Source organism: Toxoplasma gondii, chromosome XII, assembly GCF_000006565.2.
Source record: "Toxoplasma gondii ME49 chromosome XII, whole genome shotgun sequence".
In the NCBI taxonomy this organism is placed as follows: domain Eukaryota; phylum Apicomplexa; class Conoidasida; order Eucoccidiorida; family Sarcocystidae; genus Toxoplasma; species Toxoplasma gondii.
In genome coordinates this window covers 2646591-2668981 of record NC_031480.1, presented here as the reverse complement: position 1 = coordinate 2668981, position 22391 = coordinate 2646591, and the positions used below count along the sequence as shown (strand labels likewise).

The window sequence follows — 22391 nt, the reverse complement described above, 5'->3', positions numbered from 1 at the left end:
TCCACAAGCCGCACGAACAACACTTTCCTGTGGAGTGGCCAATCGCATTCCTCCAGTGGGAAACCGTCTCTAGCAATGCGTGTCTTATTTTTCGTACCGGTAAACCGAACAGATTTCGAAAAGGTAAATGCAGTGAGTGATCGTCATCGCTGCCTCTTTAGCATCCCTTCTACCGACTGAAGCCACAAGCAGGCACGCGAAAAAAAACATCCGCTTGTCGCGCCACCTGGGTGTTTATTCTGATACAGCTTCCCTGCACTTTGAGTGGTGAAGAAAACCTCTGTTTGTTCACTCTGTAACGAAGACAAAGCAAGTGCATCTGCAGCGCCTCAGAGCATACAGCACAAACAGCAGCACGCGCCCCGGCACCCCGCGAGTCCTTCAGTATCTTCTCTCGAAGCTACTCTTCTCAAACTTCTTCCAACCCAAAAGCCTCCCAGAAAAGGACAGCAGATACCTTCATTTGTATTCATGTTGCTACCATCTTTCCTTCCTAAGTAGCTGTTTTGCTCTCTGTGTGGTTCACGTCTGTACAGCGCGAAGCCTGCCTACCAATATGCTTGCCTAACTGCACAGGAACACAGCTCTAAAATACAGAAACACACAGCGTTAAGATATGTGCTTGAAGGAACGCTTCTGTAAAGCACCCGTTGGTCTGAGCGGTCACGTGAGAGAACGACCAGTGGGGAGGAGCATAAAGGTGACCAAGAGAAGTCACAAATCTACTCCCCGAAACATTTCCCCCTGGAGTTCTTTGGAAGCCACCTGGCGACTGCTCCACCGGACCTCTCCCTTGACGAGACATAACAGCAAGAGCTTTGCTGCCTTAGACTTGAAGCTCGCTCAGGCGTATCGACGCTGCGACCTGTTTCCGTGCACAGCCTCAGAAAAGCCGTTTACGTCTCTGCTATGACGTTACAGAAAAGCGTTTGTTTTTCTTACAAAAACGCCACCTTTTGATCAAAGTCCCTTCTGCGCTCCTCCAACTGCGGAAAAGGAAACTTGTTTGGACGCGTCCTCTCAAGAAGAACGCACGCGTTTCTCTGGGTCTCACTGTGTTTCTCAGAAGGCCTGCCTAGCTTTTCAGGTGCTCGTTCCATGCCAAAAGCCGGAAGGCACGACAAATGGGGTGTCTGCAGTCGAGTTCTCAACTATGCTGGCAAAAAACAGTTATCCTGTCTCCCTTACGAAGTCTGAGTGTCATTCTCTGTCGTCGCTCTTGCGTTCCACCAGCGCCAGTCGACACGGCCTAACCCGCGACACTTGCTCGACGCTCTGTCGTCGCGCTTTCCATTTCTCTCTGTTCCCCCATGTGGAGAACTTTCGTCTCCTTTGGCTCTACCTGTTGTCGCTTATCTTTCTGGTCTCCTCTTTTCCCCTCGTTCCCCTCGGCCGCATCTCGACTTTCTCTTCACTTTCCCTGTCTTTCTCGTGTCTTCTCTCTCGGGTCCCTTCCTCCTGCTCGTCAGTAGCCTCGTTGAACTTTGCGATCGAAGCCTAAGGAAGAATACCCCTTGGTTCTCGTTCTCTCTTTTTCCTCATCGCTTTCGTCGTCTCGCCCTCGGCTGTCTCCATACGAAATACGCAAGTGACGCGCGCCTCGCCTGCTGTCCTCGTCGGAGCTGTCGCCATCACTCTCATCTCGCCGATCAGTGTCTCCGTTCAGAACTCCGTATCTGCCTGAAAAACAACGAATGCGCCATAAAAAAACAGCCAAAAAAGTAAAGTCTGTCTCTCTTTTGCCTCACTTGGCCCACACGCGCGACCGAGAAAGCCTCCAGCCGGAACTCTCTCTCCTTTCCTCACCAGTCTCTCAGTCCTTCACTAACAAAAAACGCATGCGGACATGTAGACACGTTCAACAAAGCACGTAGGCCTGCATCACTCAACGCACCAAAGTCTCGGCTTCTGTATCTGCGAAAAGAGACATACATGTACATATACACACATATATATATATATATATATATATAATGTATATCTGTATACATTTGCGTAAAGGGTATTTTCGCTGGGGTCGCGGAGACAAGGGAGTTGTTTTGTATATGCGTACCGAGGAACTTCTCGATTCCGTGAAGCGTAGGAAGTTTTCGTGTGTCTCCTTCGTCTGCCCATTCCTTCTGAAGCCCGACGACTTGGGCGCGACACGTTCCCCCAAAGTAAAGGAGCATCGTGGGGACCTTCGAGTCCGGGAAGTTGGGGATAACGTCTGTGGCGATGCCCTTCATGAATTTGACTTCCCGATGTCTCTGAGCGAGCTGCGGAAGAAGTTCGTTGAGGGCCTTGCATGCAGGAACCGCGCTCTGGTAGAGATGGACGACGACCCACGTTCCACGTTTCTTCCTTCTGGACTCGGGGTGCGAGGAAGAGAAACACCCGACTTCTTTACTGCGCACAGACTCGTCCTCGTCAGAAGAGTCCGAGTCGCCCTTAGGCGACCGCTGGCTGCTTGCTTGGAGAGGATCCACCTCCGACGCTCGAGTCACCTCCTCCACGAAGCCGTCCTTGCTCAAATGATACACATCTCCAAATCTGTAACATCGAGAAAATATCCACATGCACCTGCTTGTGTACTTTGTGTGAGGAGATACACACGAAACCCATACACAATCATACACACCTATATAGACATATACGCATATATATATATATATATATATATGTACGTATGTATGCATGTATATGTATGTATATGTAGGTATATGCATGTACGTGTATGTATATGTATGCACTCGAGAACCTGTGTATTCCAGTATCGACGTGTTTATTTACATTTCTACACACAGGCACACGTACCGCCAAGTACACTGGCTGGTCGAGGCTGAGGACTGTGAAGTTCACCGGTGCACCCGGTCGTTTGAAGTGGGCTCTGGGAGCGTCCGGTTTGATTACAAGAGGACGCACCTTTCGAGTTTCCTTCTGTTCTCGATCTCCTCCAGTCGCTTGCGTCGATACTTTTCGAGGACGTCTTCTTCCACTTCATCTTCCAGCGCATCCAATTCTTTGAGGCTCTTGCTGGCCAGCGTGTCGACTTTCTCGGCGGCGTCGACGACCTCACGCGTCAGCTGTTCCTCTGTCACGACATCCGGAAGCTTCGGCAGATTTCCGAACTTCCTCTGCAGGGCGTCCCACTCCGTTTCCCGGATTTCTGGATTTGTCGTCGACATTTTTGCGGGGCTGGTTCTGACGGCCGACCCAGCACGGGCGGGGAGGTGGCGCGAAGCCGCGAGCTCTGCAATAACACGATGGAAATCTGGGTTAGTGGAGCTAAGAAATACAAAACACGACGGGGAACGAAGAAAAGAGGGTCCGCCTTCACGTAACTGAGAACCGGAAGAAACCGGAGATCAGGTAGCCAAGACACACAAAGCCGGGACGAGACACGCTCGACGAGCAAGGAGCGCGGAGGAGAAACCCGGAGACACGAAGAAGCCCCTACGTATCTTCTTCCTGCTCTGGGAAAAGACAATCAACAAGAAAGGGAATGAATGAGACAAGAAACACACCGACCAAGAGCCATGGGGCGGCCGCGCAGTCGACGACGCAGGGTTCGACGTTTCCGCCACCAAGGCACAAGAAATGGAAAGACAAGAACGCAGACAAGCCGCACGTGTGGAGAGGGAAAGAGAAAACTTCCGCACGAAGCCAGCGGAAAAGCAAACCGATACGAATTCAGAACGCTGCTAGAAGACACAGAACGGAACCGGCTCCGTGAAATGCTGTGTAAAAGTTCGGGTGTACATACAGAGAACGGAAACCGGTGGCTTGGACGCAGCACCGAACTTGCGCTCGGCTTTCACGCCATTGCAAAAAGAGGCGCTGTATACACGACAATTGGGAAGACACACCTATAGAGAACGGGGAAATCCTGGAAAACGGAACCGGACATATCCCGGCTTTTTCCCTTTCTGCAGCGCGCCAACACGACGAACCCGTTTCCCGCTTGCATGCGGGAACAGCCGGCTGTGCGTGTGTGTGTGTCCGTCTGGCGAGCTAAGTAGCAGAACGCCGTGTCGGTCGTCTTTACGAAAGGCTCGAAAGCTCTTCAGAACAAGAAAAACTGTCATTCCGAGCTTGCCATTCGAACGCGCCAGCTCGTGGCACATGCGAATCTCACTGTTGCCTTCAGAGAAGGAGGTTATTCCTGCGTTCAGCCTAGGACACACAGGACGGTGCCCTAGAACACCGAAGGGGACCCTTATAGCATCCTACTGAGTGAAGAAGAGGAAGAGCGAGAGGCTGGCGCATCGTGTCGCGATCTTCAGGGGTGAATCAGCGAAAGGCTTCTGCTTGCATGCAGATCATGTGCTCAGGTTTCCGCACATCGTCTCCTTCAGAATCTGCACTTCGCCGCCAAGCAGCATCTCAGATTCTCCCGGCCACTCAGCGAGGTCGCGACACAACCGAGATTAACACGCTCACGGCTCACCACACGACAAATCGACTTTTTTCAGTTTTTTCTGCGGACAAGCATTGGGCGTGTGCAGAGACACTGGCGCTGAGCCCGAGTAGACTTTGCGCTAGTTCGCGTCTCCCGCACAGTCGGTTGGCCCAAATCTGAGAGACGAAAATGGAAAGCTGATATACCTGTTACGCTAAACAGGCAACGCAGTACTCTTCTTTAAGAATTGGCTTTCGAGGAAGCCCCTTCGAGCCTTCACGCTGTCGATACAGGAGAGTCAGGAGACAAGCAATGCACCCTATTGTTTTTGCAGATCTGTAGAACAGGCGCAAAGTGTGTTCTGTCACGAACATAGAAACGAGCGAATTATCTGATGATGCAGTTCACAACATTTTGCCGTTGCCGTGGTTATTTTTCGGAGATTCAGCACGCGCCGACGCGGCACTGGGCTGAATGGGCAGGAAAGACTTGGAGGAAACACTCCGATGAACTAGTTTTTTTTCAGAGGTGATTCTGACACGTGATTACCTTTCTTCAGATTTACGGAGGAGCAAGCGGTGTGCACTGTCTGAAGCCAGCAGTACACAATGCAGAAAGATGAAGTCTCGGCTTCTCGTTCTCTGCTTTTTTCTGCTCCTCGCTCTCACACTTCAGACGGAGAAAAGAGAAACGCACTCAAGGAAACCAGGAGGAGAAATGTGTCTATCGTGCGACAGACGCGGTCGAACTACTTAGCGGTTCGTGGCACTGTACAGACACCATGTGAGCTTCGAAAGAAGACTTCCATGCAGAACATCACTTTCTGCAGAGCTTTAGAGGAGCGGGAGACAGAGGTCCAAAGCACACACAGTCCTCGCAGAGAAGCTGACGACGAAGCGAAAGCTGTTTCCAACAGATGTGCACTTTTAGTATATTTATTGATTCGCTTCGCCGCTTCTCTCCTTCGCTTCAGCTCGTTGCCGCCCTCCCCAAAAATTCATACACACGCTTCCTTCTCTACCAAATTCTACTGGCCTGTCTCCTCGCTCCTTAGAGTCTCTCCCTGTGTGCCTCTATACTCGACAAAGCTGGATTCCTTGTATGCATCTGCCTTCGATGTCACCAGTCAATCAAACTCGCCTACGCAAACATCGTTATATATGTACACCGGTACATATACATCTTCCTACACATACATAACATATTTGTGTGCATATATATGTATACATATATATATATATATATATATATATATGTAACCATCTTCCTAAATCTCTACATCACAGATCTATCTTCGTGCATCTCTGTGTATGTCCATGTGTCTGCTTGTCATCCATCTACGAGAGTTCCTCGTTGCTTGAGCGGCAGAAATCGTGGTGCTCAGTTCTTGCGAGGAAGCTTCCCGGGCCTGGATCAGAGAGTTTTCTTATTTGGAAGAACGCATTTGAGTCTGACGGCGCTTCGTTGCGATTCTTCTTGGTGTTCTCGGAACGCGCGAAACAGCGGACCGTGACTGCAGGCTTCACAAGAGGCCCAGCACTTGAGAAAAACGACAGCACACAAGTCTGACACCTCCTCGTTCTCCTTCTCGCCCTCTACAGGTCCGTTCCTCTCTCGGCTCTCCTCGCTGTGCGCAGTAGACCTTATTTTCTCCTGTCTCTGCTCTCTCTTCCTCTCTTCGCCTCCTCGCTACCCCCGCTCTTCTGCTGGAAGGACCGCCTGCCGCGCCGCTCGTGCCTCTGCAGCAGCTGCCAAATTTCTCCGCCTTTCTTCGGCGCTCTGTTGCTGCTCGTTCCGAACTTTTTCTGACTCAGGTGTGTCCTTGCCTCCTCGCCGCCTTCCTCGAGACGTCGGTGCGCCTCGCTTCCTCGTTTCTCCTGAGACTGAAGAAGCAGGAAGAGAAGAAGCAGGAAGAGAAGAAGAATCCACGCGTGTCTGCAAGGGTGGATCTGCGTGGTGTTGATTGCATGCTCCCTCGTGCAGTTTATCCTTGGCCTCCTCTTTGTTCTTTGTGACCGTTGTTCGCGGTTTCTTGTTTGCAGCCTTCGTCTTTGCCCGCGCCTTGTTTCTTGGTTTTCTCTCCGTCTCTTCTTCTTCCTCTTCTGCACTGTCTGCTTCGTAGTCTTCATCTTCTCCTTCCTCTCGCCCCGCCCAGGAAAGAAGCATCTCGGGGAAAGGCAAAGCTGGTTCCTTCCTCCTTCCACCACCACTCTCTCCACGTCTCCTTCTCTTCTCCGTCAGCTCTTCTGTTGGCCTCTCGTCCTTCGCGCTCGTCGATACATCACCTGTGAGCTGCGTTGTCTTCGCATTCTCTTCCTTCTCGCTCTCGTCCTTCGCTTGAGAGTTCTGTGACGACGACAGATCCTGAGGGAGTGCAGAACACTCTGAGGGTCTGTCTCCGTTTCGTCGGGAAGACGAGGCTGCGGCGCGTAGGGAGACTGCCGAATCGCCACAGCCCTCTGGGCCTGACTTCGCCCTCGAACAGGGAACGTGGTAGTCTTTCTCTGGCTCTTGAACATCCCCATTTTTCTGAGTATCAAGTCGCTGTCTCTGACGCCTCGCCTCTGTCTCCTGCCCCCCGGCATGCTCTCTGTCTCCTTCCGCTTCTTCGAATCTCTTGCGCCTTCGATCCTTGGGGCCTGTCGCCCTGTTCTGCGGGCTCCCGCCTGCGTCGTCGCTGTGCCTCGCAAAAACCTTTTCATTTCCTCTCTGCATGCGTTTTCCACCTCTCGTTTCCTCTTTCCCTTCCACTGCCTCGCTGCGCTCTTCGCATTGCAGGCTTCGGTCGTTTCCCTCCCTTTCTGCATCCTCCTGCTCTCCCCTCCTTCCTTCAAGCGACGAAGACTCTGCATGCTCTGTCGCTCCTTCTGAGCTTTCTCCCACTTGGATGAACTCAGGTGGTGCGCTCGTTCTCCTCTCCGCTGATTCTCTCCTTGCGCTTCTCTCTCCCTTCTTTCCAACGTCTTCATCGCATGCGCCTGCGTCCTGCTGGCTCCCTTCTTCTCGTCCCAGGCCGGTCTCCTTGCCCTCGCCTCTCGGGGACACTGCCTCTGCAGACGAAGAGACTGTCTCCGACTGTGGGGTGCCTCCGTGAGCGTCTCCCCTCTGGACCCTCGCATTGGTGCGCAACGCGCGGGCAACGTTTTGCTGTGCTCGGAGCAGGCGCTTCTCCTCCCGCATTCGGGCAGCGTCTTCTGCTTGTCGTTTATTTTCCTTCGCCTATTTTTCAGAAACAAGTTAGGTCACAGGACACGACAAACAACTTCGTCTGTGTTTTAACGCGCATTTCCTATTTTTCTTTCACACAAAGAGGTATGCCTGTCTCTTCCCTGTTGGCCATTCTCTGCAAATGAGCAGATGAGCGTGATCGAAAAACACTCTCTTACAAAACTCTTCAAGGCTTCCCCTGTCTCCTTTGCCTGCTTCAGAAAGGAATCACGGTTTAAAGAATTTCTTTCTGTCGTCTCTTTTCGTCCTCTGCCTCCCCCCTCGGTCGTCTCTCTCTTCTCTTGCTTTCTCTGCTCCAGCGTCTCCCGCGTGGAGTCGATTGTTTCTTGCAATGCCTTGTCTTCGGCGATTGCTCGGTTTTGCGTCCGTCCTCCTTCGTTTCCTCTCTACGTTTCTGTCTCTCTGCTATGCTCTGCTTTCATTCTCCTCTGTTGTCTTTCGCCTTTCCTTCTTTCTACCTGACTTTTCCCTTTGACTTCGCTTTCTTCTCCTGTGCTTCGTTTTTTTCGCTCTGATCTGCAGACCCACCTTCTCTGACAACTCCCGTTTTCTGTCCAGAAGCTCCTGGACGGCGGCTGCAGGGAGAACTTGTCGAAGGCAGGCGCCGAAGTCTCCATCAAAGTGCCGGACGATGTTCCAGAACATCTGGAAAAGTGCAAAGGTAATATATCGTTGCGCCAAGAAATCCGAGAAGGATTACCCTCCTATCACTACGGACACACGTACATCCATATATAAACATCGCATAATATATATATATATATATATATATGTAGGAATGCATTTAGATGTAAAAATGCATATACAAATATGCACTAACACACACGGTGCGACAGATAGAGACCCACATATATATATATATATATATATACTTATATATATATATATATACTTATATATATATATATATATACTTATATATATATATACTTATATATATATATATATATACTTATATATATATATATACTTATATATATATATATATACTTATATATATATATATACTTATATATATATATATTTACTTATATATATATATATATATACTTATATATATATATACTTATATATATATATATATACTTATATATATATATATACTTATATATATATATATATTTACTTATATATATATATATATATACTTATATATATATATATATATATACTTATATATATATATATATACTTATATATATATATATACTTATATATATATATATATACTTATATATATATATATATACTTATATATATATATACTTATATATATATATATTTACTTATATATATATATATATACTTATATATATATATACTTATATATATATATATATACATATATATGCCCACGCATCAATATGCGTTCTGGACACAGAGATGCACATATCCACATTTTTTCAGGTGTGCCTGGGCCTCCTTCCTCACCCTTCTCTCCCCCCTCCCCTCACAGAGAGAGAAGACACCGCTGGATTTACACGTCACTTCCGTCGGCGTTCCATACACATGTATGTCTCTAGCACAGGAAACAAACAGATGGTGAAGCAGCTCTTGGCGCCTGTCATGTCGTTGACTGCGAACGAGAAGAGATTTGAAGCACATGGACTGTTGGAATCGGCAAACAGAGAAAAACGAAGACGCAAACCGGGGCGGCCACACATCGCAGTGTCCACGCTCCGAGACAAGGTAGAGTCCATCGACGTAGAAGTCGCCAGACACTGCGTACCATGGGTTGTGCATGCGCCATGTAGTACGGACGCAGGTTGTGTCGATCTACGTCTTCTGCACTTTGCCAGACTTGCGAGAGAACAAGAAGGACGAGGTTCTTGGGAAGAGCTGCGGACAGCAGAAAAACTTCAGACACTCGACTCCGAGATCCTGATCCTCGACTGAACAATAGAAGATGAGAACAGTTCGACGAAGCCACCAATGTAGGACGACGCAGTTCTTGTTAACGCGCGGCACCATGTGCTGGACATCTTTGTCGATTCCCGGCTCACCCGAAACCTTTCTTCTCTCTCTCGTAGGGAAGAAACCGGACTCTCGCTCTTCCCCAGTTTAATGGGCGACCCTCAGCGCTGTTACAGACTGGAAAGCGAAACGCCACAGATGATCTGCATGCTGCCCATCCTCAACGCGCAACGTCGACACACAGACAGAGTGCTCGCGTCTGCATCTCCTTGTTCCCCTACAACGCAAATGTCTACGTATATAATCTAATGCGCATCAGATAACCATACGGTGCACACGGACCCAAGAAGGACAGAAAAGAAGGTTGTAGGTGTATGCACACCGTTCGACGCATGCACTTGCAGGCTCAAAGTTTCGGTTTTCGGACGCGTTCTGTGCAGTGGCACTTCCAGTGTTTTGCATTTTCCGAAAAGCTCGGCTCTCCGCACACCTGTGTATTCTTCTGTTCTCTCTGTATCCACTCGTCCGGAGACAGGCGCAAAAAAGTTGACCGTGAACTTCCCCGGTTGCGGATGCCCCTCTTTGATGGTGAATCGCCGGCCCTGGACAGCTCCCCAGCGCTCGTCCGCCGTCGTCTCCGCTGCGGTTTCAGAGGCAGGCGCAAAAGCACAGAGAGATCAAGAAAAAAGAAAAAACAGGGAAAACAAGAAAAAGAAAAAACATGCAAAAACGCACGTGGGAAGAACATTCAAAGGAGACGCGCGACGCAGGAAAATCCAAGGAGGACGAAACAGGCACAGCCAACGGGAGAACAAGAGAAAGAGAGAAGAGAGCTCGAGACAACGGGGAGAAGCAGACAGAGACAGAGAAACAGAGAGAGAAAGAGACATGAATAAAGAGAGACACAGACAACGGAGAGAAGTACAGGGAGACCGAGAAATAGAGAGAGCAGGAGACAGATAAAGATGGAGGAGAGAAGAGTGGAAAGAAAAGAGAGAACGGGAGAAGAGAGATGGATATCAAGAGAAAAGGCGAGAGAGGACGAGAAGAGAGATAGAGAAAGAGAGGTCGAAGAACAAGTGCGGAGACAGATGAGGCGAAGCAGTTGAATCAGAGGGACTGGAGTCAGGATAAAAAAACCGCCACGATACAAACACAGGAAGGGGGAGAGGACCAGAGCGTCGCATCAAAAGCTTTCAGGACAACTCCTGAACACGAACTCCCTTACCGTAGCGCTGGTGCAGAGCGAGAGAGAAGGCTTTCTTCAGTCCTTTCTCTGCCGCAGAATTCGTCTTGTCGGTCTGTCGCGGGCGCGAAAAACAAGACACGAAGAGACGGATGATGACGCCGGACACCACGGGAGCAGGCGCTCATCGAGACGAGAACGCACGAAACAGCCCGATAGAAATCTCACGAGATATCGAGCAGAAGCGAACGGCACACCGCGAATCGAAGAGGCGCAGCCGTAGCGCAAGAGGAGAACGCGAGAGAGAGAGACAACCAATGAGTCATGCGACGGCGAGGAGAGGACAGGTTTCGAGAAAATCTGAGACTTCGTAGAGTGGAACAGAGACTTCCATGATGCTTACAAAAAGGCGAACGAGGTTTTCCGCGACTTCCTCTTCGCTGCTGCCGAGAGAAAAAACAGTTCCTTTCTTCGCTTCTCTCCCGCGTCTCCATTGACCCGCCGCCGTCCGCGAAGTGGAAGCTGTCTCTTTTCTCCCGTCAAGAAAAACCGACGAGGACGGCGAAGAGGAGGAGGAAGAAGAGAGAGTATGAATGTTTGAGTTGGGTCGAGGAACCGCGTTTCTGCCGGGAGATTTTGGCGTCAGTCCTCGGCCTTCGCGTCGACTGATAGGAGACGAAGACGAGCAAATGATGGCTTCGTCTGCACGACGAAATCAGGCGAAACGAGAAGGGAGACTCGTTCTCAGAAGCTGTACGCAGCTGTCGTCCCCAGGGGGAAAGCCGAATGTGGACGAAACCATGCGCCCTGTCTTAGCCGTTTTTTACTTTGTTCGCGTCTCTTGTGGGCAGATCCGTTCTCGTCCTCTTTTCTATCCTTCGTCCTCTCTTTCGTCTCGCGCCACCTTCCTCTTTCCTTTTCTCCAGCCTCTGACTTGCCTTTTCTGTTTCCGCTTCTTTTCCCTCATCTCTCTCACCTTGGGAGGTCCTCCGTCTCTCTGGAGTCAGCGCTTCGCCGTCCTGAAGAAACGAGGAGATCTGCGTGTCATGCGGGACTTCCAGACGCTTCGGTGGAAACCCCGCAAGCACTGGGAGAGAGGAAGGAAAACTCGAAAACGCACAGGAAATGAAGAGGGGAAAAGGAAGGAAAGGAAGAAAGAGCGAAGCAAGTACAAAAAAAAGAAAAAGTGGACGAAGAGGAAGAACACAGAGAAGGAAGTGAAGAGAAAGCAGAGAAGAAACGCTGCGACGGCGAACCGCAGAGACGCAGAAACACACAACGTGGAACTCAAGATGAATCTGGCAGGCTGAGAGACATCCGGCGAAAAAGGAAAACGCGAAAGGAAAAGCTCGATATACAAGACAAAGGCACCAGCGCCGATAGGAACGCCGCACGCAGAGAGAACTGTTTTTCGAGAATAAGAAGAGCAGTCGATGTCGAAAGAAAAGTACCGCGAACGCAGATCACTTTCTTCTCGTGTTCAGATGCGCACTCTTCCTTGCTTCTTCTTCTCTGTTTGTTCATCCTCTCCTGTCTTTCCCTTTTCTTCTCTTTTCCTCTTCTTCTCTCTTCCTCTTCTTCTGTGTCTCTGTTGTCCACCCTCTCTGCGCCGTTCGCAGTTTCTCTCCTTGCACTTTGCTTCGCTCCGTCGACTTCCCTACGTCGGCCTACAGCTGAATTTGCCGGGGTCCTCCAGGTGCGGGAGTTGAGTCGATTGCGCCACTGCGAGGCAGAAGAGCCGAGAAGGGGGGAGGAGACACAAAAGATGTGGAGGAGAACGGCAGGCCGCGAGTCGACGCAGACGTCGGAGGCACGATGGAGGAGAACAGAAGGACAAGCGCGAAGCTGGAGGAGGAGGAGTTAGGCGAGAAAGTGGAAGATATGAGGGAGAGAGAGAAGAAAGAGCTGAAAGAGGAGAGAAAGAGAAGAGAAAGAGGAGAGACAGAGGAAGGGCAGGACGGGAGAACAGGAGACAGATGAAAAAGCCATGGAAGGAACTGGGAAACAAACAAAAGAGAAAACCACGGAAGTGAGGAGAGAAGCAGAAAACACATTCGTCGACCTGGAAGAAGAGCGACGGCAAATGCCAAGAGTCTGAAAGACAGGAAAGAGACGAAACGGAGAGGAACGAACAGACTGGTCAAGTCGAAGATGACCGTTTTGTCTCTGCTCACCAGCTTTTAACAAGTCCTGGAAAGTTTTATTTGCGGCGATTTCAACGATCGGATTGAAGGGGGCACACCGTACTCTCAGGCGGTACATAGTGGGTTTCTCTTCTTCCTCTGGCGGGGGATTGTCTCTGTTCTGCTCCTCTGTCTCTCTCTGTTTTTCGCATTCTTGAGTTCCCGTCGCCTCTTCTGCGCGCGGCTTCTCTCCCGCAGACTGAACTGGAGAAGTGTGGGGTGTCTCGACGGCTTTGTGGCCGCCGCGAGTGCTCTCTTCTTCGCTATCGCCTTCCGCCTTCTGTTCCTCTGTCCTGCGCGCTTCGCTGGCGTTGCCTGTGTCGGCCTTGCCGCCTTCTTCATCTGCCTCGAACGACGCGTCCTGGGGTGTGACGCGAGACGCCTCCCCGGTACGGTCCTCCATTGCGAGGGTGAAGCGGAGAGCGCAGAAGGCAGAAGCCAGCTGACGAAGGTGAGCAGGGAGAAGCGTTTGGAGTCTCCCTTCGTGCAGAAGAAGGCAAGGCGGAGAGGAGACGCGCAGGCACTGCAGTAGCACTTGAGAGACTGCTGAAGAGGCGAAACAGGTTGACAACGAGAGGGAGGACGGCCGGAAGAATAATTCGAAATGGCGAGACAAGAAGGTGGTGAATGGTTCTGAAGCGGAGAGCAAAGAAGACGGTGGAAGGAGAGAAACCGACGTGCCAATACAGTGCGAGAGAGAGGAGACCGAAATACAGTGCGAGAGAGAGGAGACGAGAGAGAGAGAAAAAAAAGCCGAGTTTTACGGGGAGCGGGACATGCGACAAAAAGCAGCAAAGCGTCCTCAGAGAAACGCACACCCTTTCGTTTTCCGGAGACAGACAGAAGACGACATGCTCTTCTCCGAAAAAACATCGCTGTCTCTCGACTTCGAGGGTCTCTCCGGTGTCCGCTCTCCCGTTCCCTGATCCTTTACCTCAGCTGGTTGGCCCAGTGTGAGAGACGGACAAATTGAGGAAGTCCAGACACACGCCGACATGCGGCGAACGCTCAGACGCGTTTTGTTCAGGAAAAACGCGAAAAAGGTATGGACGCAAAAGCTGATGCTCTGCGGCTTGTCTCGTCTGCCTCGTGTGCCGACGCGACACTCCAACTCTCTCTCGAGGACTCTATCTAGACGACGGACGCTGTCGCAGCTGGAGAAGAAGGAGACTCGACCCCGACTTGTTCTTCCCCGTGAAAGAGCAAGTTGAGAGAAAGACCTCGAACTCTCGATGACTTCACTTGGCAAGAGTTCTCGACTTAGTCGCCACTCTGTCAAAACGTCCACTCTCCAGAGGACTCCCAGTGTCGCGTCGCCCCTGGCGTTCAAACAACGTTTTCAGCAGAGAGAGCGTCGTTCGCGCGCATGTCGCGACAGCCTCTGCCACTCTGTTTTTCGTCAGCACGGCGAAGAACGTTGAAAGCAATCAGTGTGTTCGCTCGTTTAACTGGAGAGCTCGAAAAACATGCGCGTCTGGGTCCCAGTTCATTTGCAGAGGAAGGGCAAGTGAAGATTTTTCGAAGGGGAGAAACGGCGATTCTGCGGGTGTTCCAAGCAACGGCGACTTGGCGGGTGCACACAACGACCGGCGGACGGATCTCGCCCGCGCGGCCTCCTGGAAAATCTCCCCCGCAACATGTGGCGAGAGGCAGAGGCGTTGGCCGTCAGACACGCGCCGGTTCTCGGGGAAAAGCGAGGGGAAAAAGAAACTGACTCGAGGCAAGGCGGCGCTCGAAGAACGAGGGAGCTCACTCGACGCTGGTCCTGGCTCTGCCCCCCGTGCTGAGTCATTCGCACAGGACACACAGCCGCCCGGAAGCTGCGCCTCCCTGCTAGCGCTCCAGTCGAGGTAGACGAACTCGAACGTATTTCGAGTTTCCGAGAGTCTTCCCTTACCTTCGGTCACGCGTTCTGCTTCAGCGAACCTGCTGAAAGTCAAAATGCGCTCTTGCCTGCAAGAACTGGAGAAAACTCATGCGATTCTCCCCGCCGCAGCCGGCAGCTGGGCGGCGCAGGCACGGGATGTTTTTCGCCTGAGCCTGTGACGCACACCGGAACGAAGGCTGAACTTGAGTTTTTCGCAACTCTGCCTCTTCCACATGACTTTCCACGACCCGCATGTCTTTGCCGAGTTCATGCAATTGAGTTCCCCGCCAAGCGGACCCGCCAAAAGGGAAACGTCACCACTGCCGGTCTAGCTGCGCGTTCGCGCGGCTACCTGTCGAGGCTGTTTCCTCTTGTGTACTACAAAAAAGCCTGGCGAACGCCGGCCACGCAGAGAGTGCTTTTTTCAGGAGCCGAACGCGACTGAAAAAGAGTGCTTGCCAACTGCCATTCGCTTTTCTTTCTCGCCGTCTAATCTGCGCCAAACCGAGACGCCGCCTTCCTCTTGTGCCTGGACACGCGAGCCCGATGGCGGCTCTCGTCAAGGCAGCTTCGAACTTGTTTTCCCCTGCGAAGCCGCTTTTCCGCGACGGGAGTGACGGGGAAAATGAATATTTTACAGTTGTCATCAGCGGATCCCATGGCATGCTGGGCGGCTTTCTCATCGACATGTTCCGAGGTAGGTATGCACTGTTTCTCGGCCCGACCGACGCGTTCAGGCGCCGTGTTTGGAACAGTTGCTAACGAAAAGAAAACCGTTCCCACCAAGCGTTTGCGCATCTCATCTGGCACCTAGAAACCGATATTTCAGCGAAGCCACTGACAGTCGCGTTCCTCGGAAACGGGAAGTGGAAGAAACACTAGCCGCCGCCGGCGCTTCGGATCGGACTGCAGAAACTCCGCATGTCTGTCCAGAGTTTTTTCTGTGGCGTTCCGCCTCCAGATGGCAACGTGAAGATCGACGGCCGTCCAGTGCGGTGCCGGCGGCTGGTGCGTACGAGGGGAAAACGGCGTTCGTCGCAGGGTATGTCGTTCTCGCGGTCGAGGACGAAGAGCAGCACGGCTCCCGGCGAGTCTCCGCTGCCCCCTCGTCCTGCGTTTCTTCCGTCTGCATCTTTTGTGGACGCCGCAGAAAAAGCCGAGGACTCCGCAGAGAGCTCCTCGTCTGAGGAAACGCTGCGACGAGACGCGAAGTCGCCCTCAGAGCTACAAGACGCGCAGGTCCCGGCAGACCCGTCTGCTGAAGAGACACGCGGGGCGACGGCAGATCGGCAGGCAGCTTCAGAAGCAGACCATACAGCGAAAAACAACACAGAGGAGGACGAGATTCTATGGGATATCCCCAATCAATGGATCGAAGCAGAGAAACTCGAAGGTGTCGACGCCGTCATCCACTTAGCGGGTGCGCCAGACATCACATCATCCGCATACATACTCACTCATGTATAAACATACGTATATATATATATATATACTTTTATATGTATACTTGTATATGTGTATGTGTGTCCTGGAATGCGTGACGAGTTGCATGCTTTTTCGTTTTTAATATTCACGAATTATGAGTTGATGACGCTGTATACCTTTGTCCACGTCGTCTCCCGTGACCACGAGCTGTTGACCCAAACGCAGAGAGAGACGTTCATGCGCCCGACAAATTTTCTGCATTTGCGGCGATGCCTCTGTCGGTAGACTCGCGTGACTTTCGTTTTTCGCTTCCCCTGTAGGAGAGCCTTTAGCGGAGAAGGGAGAAGTTGCAGGCGAGTTGGCGCCTGACCGCGCGTCACTGGCCTCCTCGCGAGGAGGCGCGCAAAGTTCGGAGGCCGTGTCTGGCGTTGAAGGCCAAGGAGCGGAGACAGGCCCAGACGACGAGGTCCCGACGAGGGACTTCTCAGGAGGGTGGGGTGGACAGAAGCTTCGATCATTCCTCAGTGGCGAGGAGTGGCTTCGTTCCCTCGGCGCGTGGACAGACGCGAAAAAGAAAGAAATCATGGACAGTCGCGTCAACAGCATCCGGCTTCTGGTCGACACCTTCAAGCGTCTCGAACGGCCCCCAAAGACGTTTTTCGTCGCCTCAGGAGTGAGAAACCGACCCAGTGCGTAAACAAGGTGGAGAGACAGTGCCCACGTAGCATCGCTTCAGAGTCAGGCGGACAGCTCGAGGACCTGCGGCACGCAGGAAAGCAGAGGCAGAGTCCAACTCCTAAGGAGGAACAGCAAACAAAAGGAGTGCATGCGCGACACGCGGCCGGGTTCGCACGCGCCGATCTCACAAAGAGGGAACCGGAATCGGAAGTAAAAAAAAAGTGAAAAAACATTTCCGTGTGTATATCTCCACAAATGCACATGCATATATATATATATATATATATATATATGCGCAAATGTCTCTGTGGCTTGTGGCTGGTATGAAGGTTGGGGTGTACGGCATCGACCACGGAGACGAAATCTGTGACGACGAGACGGCAGCTGGAACGACGTTCATCTCTGAGGTGTCTGTACGCCTCGAGCAGGAGGCGGCGAAGGCTGCTTCGCGCCAGTCGAGTGTCTTCGAAAAATTCGTTTCTCCGGAGTCGGACTTGCCGGAACAACTTGAGCAGGATCTCGCTGGCAACGGCGCCCTCAACTGCCGGGTCGTCTTCCTGAGGTAATGCGACTTTCCAGCTAAACGTTTTGGCAAGCATTTGCGTGCAAACACAGGCGTTGAGATCCGCGTGGATCGACCGGAGAGAGCGCAGTTCCACTGCTCGCGCGCTTTTTGCTGCGACGCAGATTGCCTCTGCAAAGCCACGATGCGAACGGCGGCCCTTCTGCAGTTTAAAACATACTCTTATTTGTCGATTCTGCAGAGATGCCCGAAAATTCCGGGACTCTCCGGACGCGAAAAGTCTTTACACCTCTCTCCCAAGTCTCAAGCAAAAGGTGCTTCGTTCACATGTTAGCACACACACACATACCTATGTATATATAAATATATATAAATATATATATGTGCATATGTGTTTGCGTGTATATAGGATTGTCTGTCTGTATCTGTATTTGACTTTTGTATCTCTCTCTGTGTAGATGCGACTTTTATTTGGACTCAGTAAACAGAGATTTTCAAGATTGCAGCCGCAGTCGAACTAGTACGGTTCCTCCGCAGAAGACGTTTTTGTAACTCATCATGTCTCAGAGAGAGGACTACTGTCGGGACGATGGCGCGGATCGAAGCCTTCGCACCTGAGCAGTCGATGTCTCTCGCTGTTAATACGAGGGGCGGCAGGAGTCCAGAGAAACTCAGGTTTTGTGTTCGTGCTGAACGCTGCACTCCGTTGAACTGCTCTAAGAAGGCGAAGGGTGCGGAGTCTTAGCATTTGTGAAGCTGGGGGAGCTTAGGCTTCGATGACGAAGCCAGTGCATATGCGTTTTTGTTTGTCTGTGTGCAGCCAGAAAGTGGGTCTGTGTTCATTCAATCTGTCGCTTGAATTCCTCTGTAAGAGGCGATTGCCTGGCTGCTTTCTTCGCAGATTTGGAGTGATGCTCTCAACTCGCGGCGGGATGTTGCCGCGACTTCTGCCTCTGTACAAAATGCGTTTCGGGGCTCGCCTCGGCGACGGCCGGCAGTGGATGTCCTGGGTGTCTCTCCGCGACGCCGCGAGGGCAGTGGTGTTTCTCCTCGAGAAGGAACAAGCGGAGATTCAGGTGAAGTTTCAGGCTCGTGTGTGTGTGTGTGTCTGTATGTGTCGGCGTCTCTGGGGAGCGAGGAAGTTTCTCGACTTGTCTAAACGCCTGCTCGGACTCTGTCGACGCAGTGGAAGGCCACAGACGATCCGCATCCGAGACAACGCGCTTCGCTGCATCTCCAAACCTTCCAGTCTCTGCACACAGAGAGAGAGAGAGCAAAGCGTATAAGTGTCTCTACGTATCTGCATGTCATGATCATGGGGGCTACCGGACTCTCTGCTGTAGACGCGTCGCTGGACGACTGGCGGGAGAAGAAGCCGCCGAGAAGCGGCAGGAGTGGGGGGAAAGGGAAGTGAAGGGGAACAACAGGAGGACGCGGAAGCCCCGGGAAGGGCAGTCGCGGAAAAAGTGGGTCGACAAAAACGAGAGGGAAAGGAAACACACAGACGACATGGAAGAGCTGGTCTCTTTTGACTGTTTGCCGTCTTGGAGTCTGCGTGTTTCGATGTTTTTGATGTTCCAGAGGCCCAGTTCTCGTCCTCCTGGATCATCATCTGCCTCGGATCACTGTGGTGCCTATCAGTGTGTCGTTTCCACGTTCTCTGCTTTTCTGGGCGTATGTTTCCTTCTTTCTACTTTCTGTTCTCAGGGCCCTGTAAACGTCTGTGCTCCTGCTCCTATGCGGAACGAAGATTTCGCTGCAGAGTTCCATAAGGTTCTGCATCCCAGAGCGTGGTTTACCTTCACAATGCCTGTTCCAGCGTGGCTCCTTCGGTGAGCAGAGAGAGCGTTTTACCTTCACTGAAGCTGTTCTGTTTCTTTCACTCGAGGCGTTTCGAATGCATCAAGTGTTTTATGGATCTCTGCTGCTCTCTCGTGTTACGCCCTTTCTCAGCTTCGGAGTACATTTTCCGACTTCTATCGCTCCTCGCTTTTCGTCACTTCAAGAAACGTTTTCCACCTTCAGTTCTCTGCTTTTTTTGGTGCGGCTGTTCGCTCTCTTTCCAGCTTCTCTCTGCTTCTCTTTTGAAGTGCTTTGAGAGTTTCGCGCTCCACGCTCCCGTAGTTCCTGTGCTGGCTGTTCCTTCTGGACTACGCGTTCTCCCCCAGTTCGCGTCCCTTTTCTGTCTCTGCCTGTTCTTCCTGGGTACCTCGCTTCTTCGGCGTCTTCTTCTGACTGCGGCCTGCATCTGTGTCGCCTTCTTTTCCTCAGAATGGTCTTAGGCCAGCTAGCGGACGAGGTGCTCTTAGGTGGCCAGCGGGCGGCGCCGGGGCGTCTGAGTGAGGCGGACTTTGCGTTCGACCATCCGTCTGTCGCTGAAGCCCTCCTGTGGAGTTTGGAGGACCAGAAAAGCAGGAAAACGAGAGCAAACGAGGCGAAGGAGGGAGGGGAAGGTGAAAACGAGCACACTGAAGAGGAGAGAGTCGCAGCTTTAGACAGGTTGACAACGCAGCAGCTGGAATTGGCGGAGCAGATGCGAGAGCAAGACAGAAAGCAGGAAGAAAAGAGACACGAACTGCTGCTCAAGAGGCGCCAGTCATCGAAGACGGTGGACCCGTCGCTCCAGCCTCGGGAGGAACGCGATGAAGAAGCTGGAGACGCAAAAGGAAGAGCTGCAGCTGCGTAGACGCGCAAGCACGCTCGCGAGAAGGTCGAAAAAGAGAAAGCAGCAGACGCTGCACACTGGAAACAGCAGAGCAGAGGAAAAAATGAGAAAAGCGTTTCAGAAGAGCGCCGGAAGGGAGTGGGGGGCGAATGACCTCGCAATGACAAGAGGGTGTGCAGGCGGAGGCAAGCAAGAGAGCAACTTGGAATAGAGAAAACACGGAGCACGCGAGAAGAAAATGGAGAGAAGCGGCGAACAGACAAAGGAGTCGAAGGTGGAAGTGATGAGAGGGCAAGAAGACTGCCGGAAAATCACGAAAAACGCATCTTGTGTGCTACAGGAATGAAAGTGATTCTGATGAGAACGGCGAACTGCAGAGGCAGACAGTTCTGTGGAGGCAACTGCTCACGTCGGTTGTAACTGGGAGTACAGACACAGCGTATAACTAGACATGTGGAAGAATGAAACTGTTTGTGCAAATAGGCAAATAGGTGTACAGCGGATGAACCCCCGAGTGTCTTGGCAGCTCAGCAAACACGCTTTACGCCCCCGTGCAGGGATCCGTTCGCGACTTTAGTCGGTGCGAGTATACTAAGTTTTGCTGAAGGGAGACACGGAAACATGTTAAGAGAGGAGGACCGGACTGGCTGAGGTGGAAGGAAGTCGAGAAAGAGGTGGGGAGGCGGGGGGCCTCCATTTTCTTTCCGTGGTTCGGGACAGTCGCTTGCGAAGACGCCCGTCAGGCTGCTGAATTGTCTTCGTCGAGGCAGTTGGCACATTTGGGCTGTTCTGTGTGTGGTACACCTCCTTTTCTCAACGACGAACGCTCTCGACAAACTGGAATTCGGGGGGCTTGAGTGCCCAGGAGTGATACAGGCTTTGTGTGTGTGGTCATGCGTCAGGCGCCCACGACTGGTTGATGGATCTGTGGAATTATGTGTACTTGCATTTTTCAGTGCAAGCATGTTCATTTAGGGATCTCTTCGTGTCTGAACGTATGCGGGAATGATACTTGTACTCGTGTGGTGAGATCATGGCTTTGTCCGACTTAGCTGGTCCCCGTTTTGACGCGACTAAAGAAATGAAGCAAGCCGCGAGGGAATTTGGAAGCCGACGGGGAGAATTCGGGTGATGGCCTGTCACTGCTTCGCGGGCATTATTTATAGCCTTTTTATTGAGGAGCGTCAAGCTCGCCGTATCGTATACTCACTTGAAAAGTTCTACAAATAGTCTTGTGGCGACGACGAATGTGCCTACCGGACGATAGATAACCCACTGTACGACTTGAACTTCAGGCGGCATGTGCACTCCGCTTACAACAAGTGATTGTCCAAAAACGATATAAGCCTAGTGACTAGATGGAAATCAATCATAGCGGTCGAAGCTCGCACTTTGGTTTACCCCGGCGATTGTTGTGTTCGTGCGGGAGCGAACTAGAACGTTTTGGCATCTGTTTAGGACTCCGGCCGAGACGCCGTTCACGCAGTAACCGCTGGAAGATGCCATTCAGGATGTGTGTTTTGTCATCTGCTACTCAAGTGCCACGCAACAGAAAGACCTACGAGTCGCTGCCTCGTTTTGTCGCGGAAACGAATGATCGATGGGAGCCGCAAAGCGCCAGCAGCCGACCACACCCTTGCTCCACTGACAGTGTACGTGGCATAACAAACTTCAAAGAATCGGTCTGGACAATCCGATTTTTGCAGAGAAAATGAGCAGGGAACTGAATACGTCAAAGAAAAGGTTAACCTCTGTTCTAATTTCTCGGGGTACACACACAGGTAGCGAATACCAATAAGATAACGACTGAGGCTAGACTTCATTTGCTTGCTATAGCCACTGTCTTCTTCGGATATGCTGTTATGATGATCTGTTCAATTGTTGAAGCTGGGAGAAAGAATAGTGCCGCGAATTACGACGCATGAACTACCACTCGAGTGGCACCTCGACAAAACAGACGCCCTTTTAACGACGGCGTTTGCTGCATGCGTTTGCGAGATTCGAGGCAAGTACCAAAGTATACTTCTCGTCTGCCGGGGGCCATTAAACTCGAGACGGCACTTTCCAGTTTGTGCCACAGATGCACGGCTGCTCCCGGCAGGAGGGTCACGCAGTCATCGCATAGCTGATGTTTATCGATGTTTCAGTGTTATTCACCTTCACCGTGTGTTCTTTATGTAGAGTTGCTTTCTACAAATTGAACACGGGGTCGAGGATGATTGCTTCGCATCACCTGGTCGCCAAAGGGTCTCCCGACATGACTCTTAAATAACCACATACACAGTACCAGCGGTAGAGGTAAAACTGTAGAATAGTCGAGTATTCCGACATCTCTCAAGAT

At 51.5% G+C, this 22391-nt stretch overlaps 3 protein-coding genes across 3 annotated transcripts; 1 reads left to right on the top strand and 2 right to left on the bottom strand.

Annotated features, from left to right (window-relative positions):
* Position 1: 1 nt before the first annotated feature.
* TGME49_246100 (phosducin, putative) lies at positions 2-4011 on the bottom strand. The gene is made up of 6 exons (XM_018780770.1): positions 2905-4011; positions 2054-2532; positions 1055-1680; positions 943-986; positions 98-865; positions 2-27 (listed from the first exon to the last, which is right to left on the bottom strand). The coding sequence occupies exons 1-3, from the start codon at positions 3165-3167 to the stop codon at positions 1466-1468; spliced, it is 957 nt and encodes a 318-aa protein (XP_018634908.1). The 5' UTR covers positions 3168-4011; the 3' UTR covers positions 2-27; positions 98-865; positions 943-986; positions 1055-1465.
* Positions 4012-5746: 1735 nt separating this feature from the next.
* On the bottom strand, positions 5747-14464 carry TGME49_246090 (hypothetical protein). Its single transcript, XM_018780769.1, has 10 exons — positions 13827-14464; positions 12884-13438; positions 12381-12431; positions 11686-11796; positions 11113-11411; positions 10752-10824; positions 10014-10163; positions 9339-9448; positions 8138-8254; positions 5747-7600 (listed from the first exon to the last, which is right to left on the bottom strand). The coding sequence occupies exons 2-10, from the start codon at positions 13293-13295 to the stop codon at positions 6071-6073; spliced, it is 2853 nt and encodes a 950-aa protein (XP_018634906.1). The 5' UTR covers positions 13296-13438; positions 13827-14464; the 3' UTR covers positions 5747-6070.
* Positions 14195-21355, top strand: TGME49_246080 (NAD dependent epimerase/dehydratase family protein). Its single transcript, XM_018780768.1, has 7 exons — positions 14195-15456; positions 15721-16179; positions 16505-16857; positions 17192-17424; positions 18287-18461; positions 19093-19217; positions 19657-21355. The coding sequence occupies exons 1-7, from the start codon at positions 15306-15308 to the stop codon at positions 20069-20071; spliced, it is 1911 nt and encodes a 636-aa protein (XP_018634907.1). The 5' UTR covers positions 14195-15305; the 3' UTR covers positions 20072-21355.
* The last annotated feature ends 1036 nt before the right edge of the window (positions 21356-22391 follow it).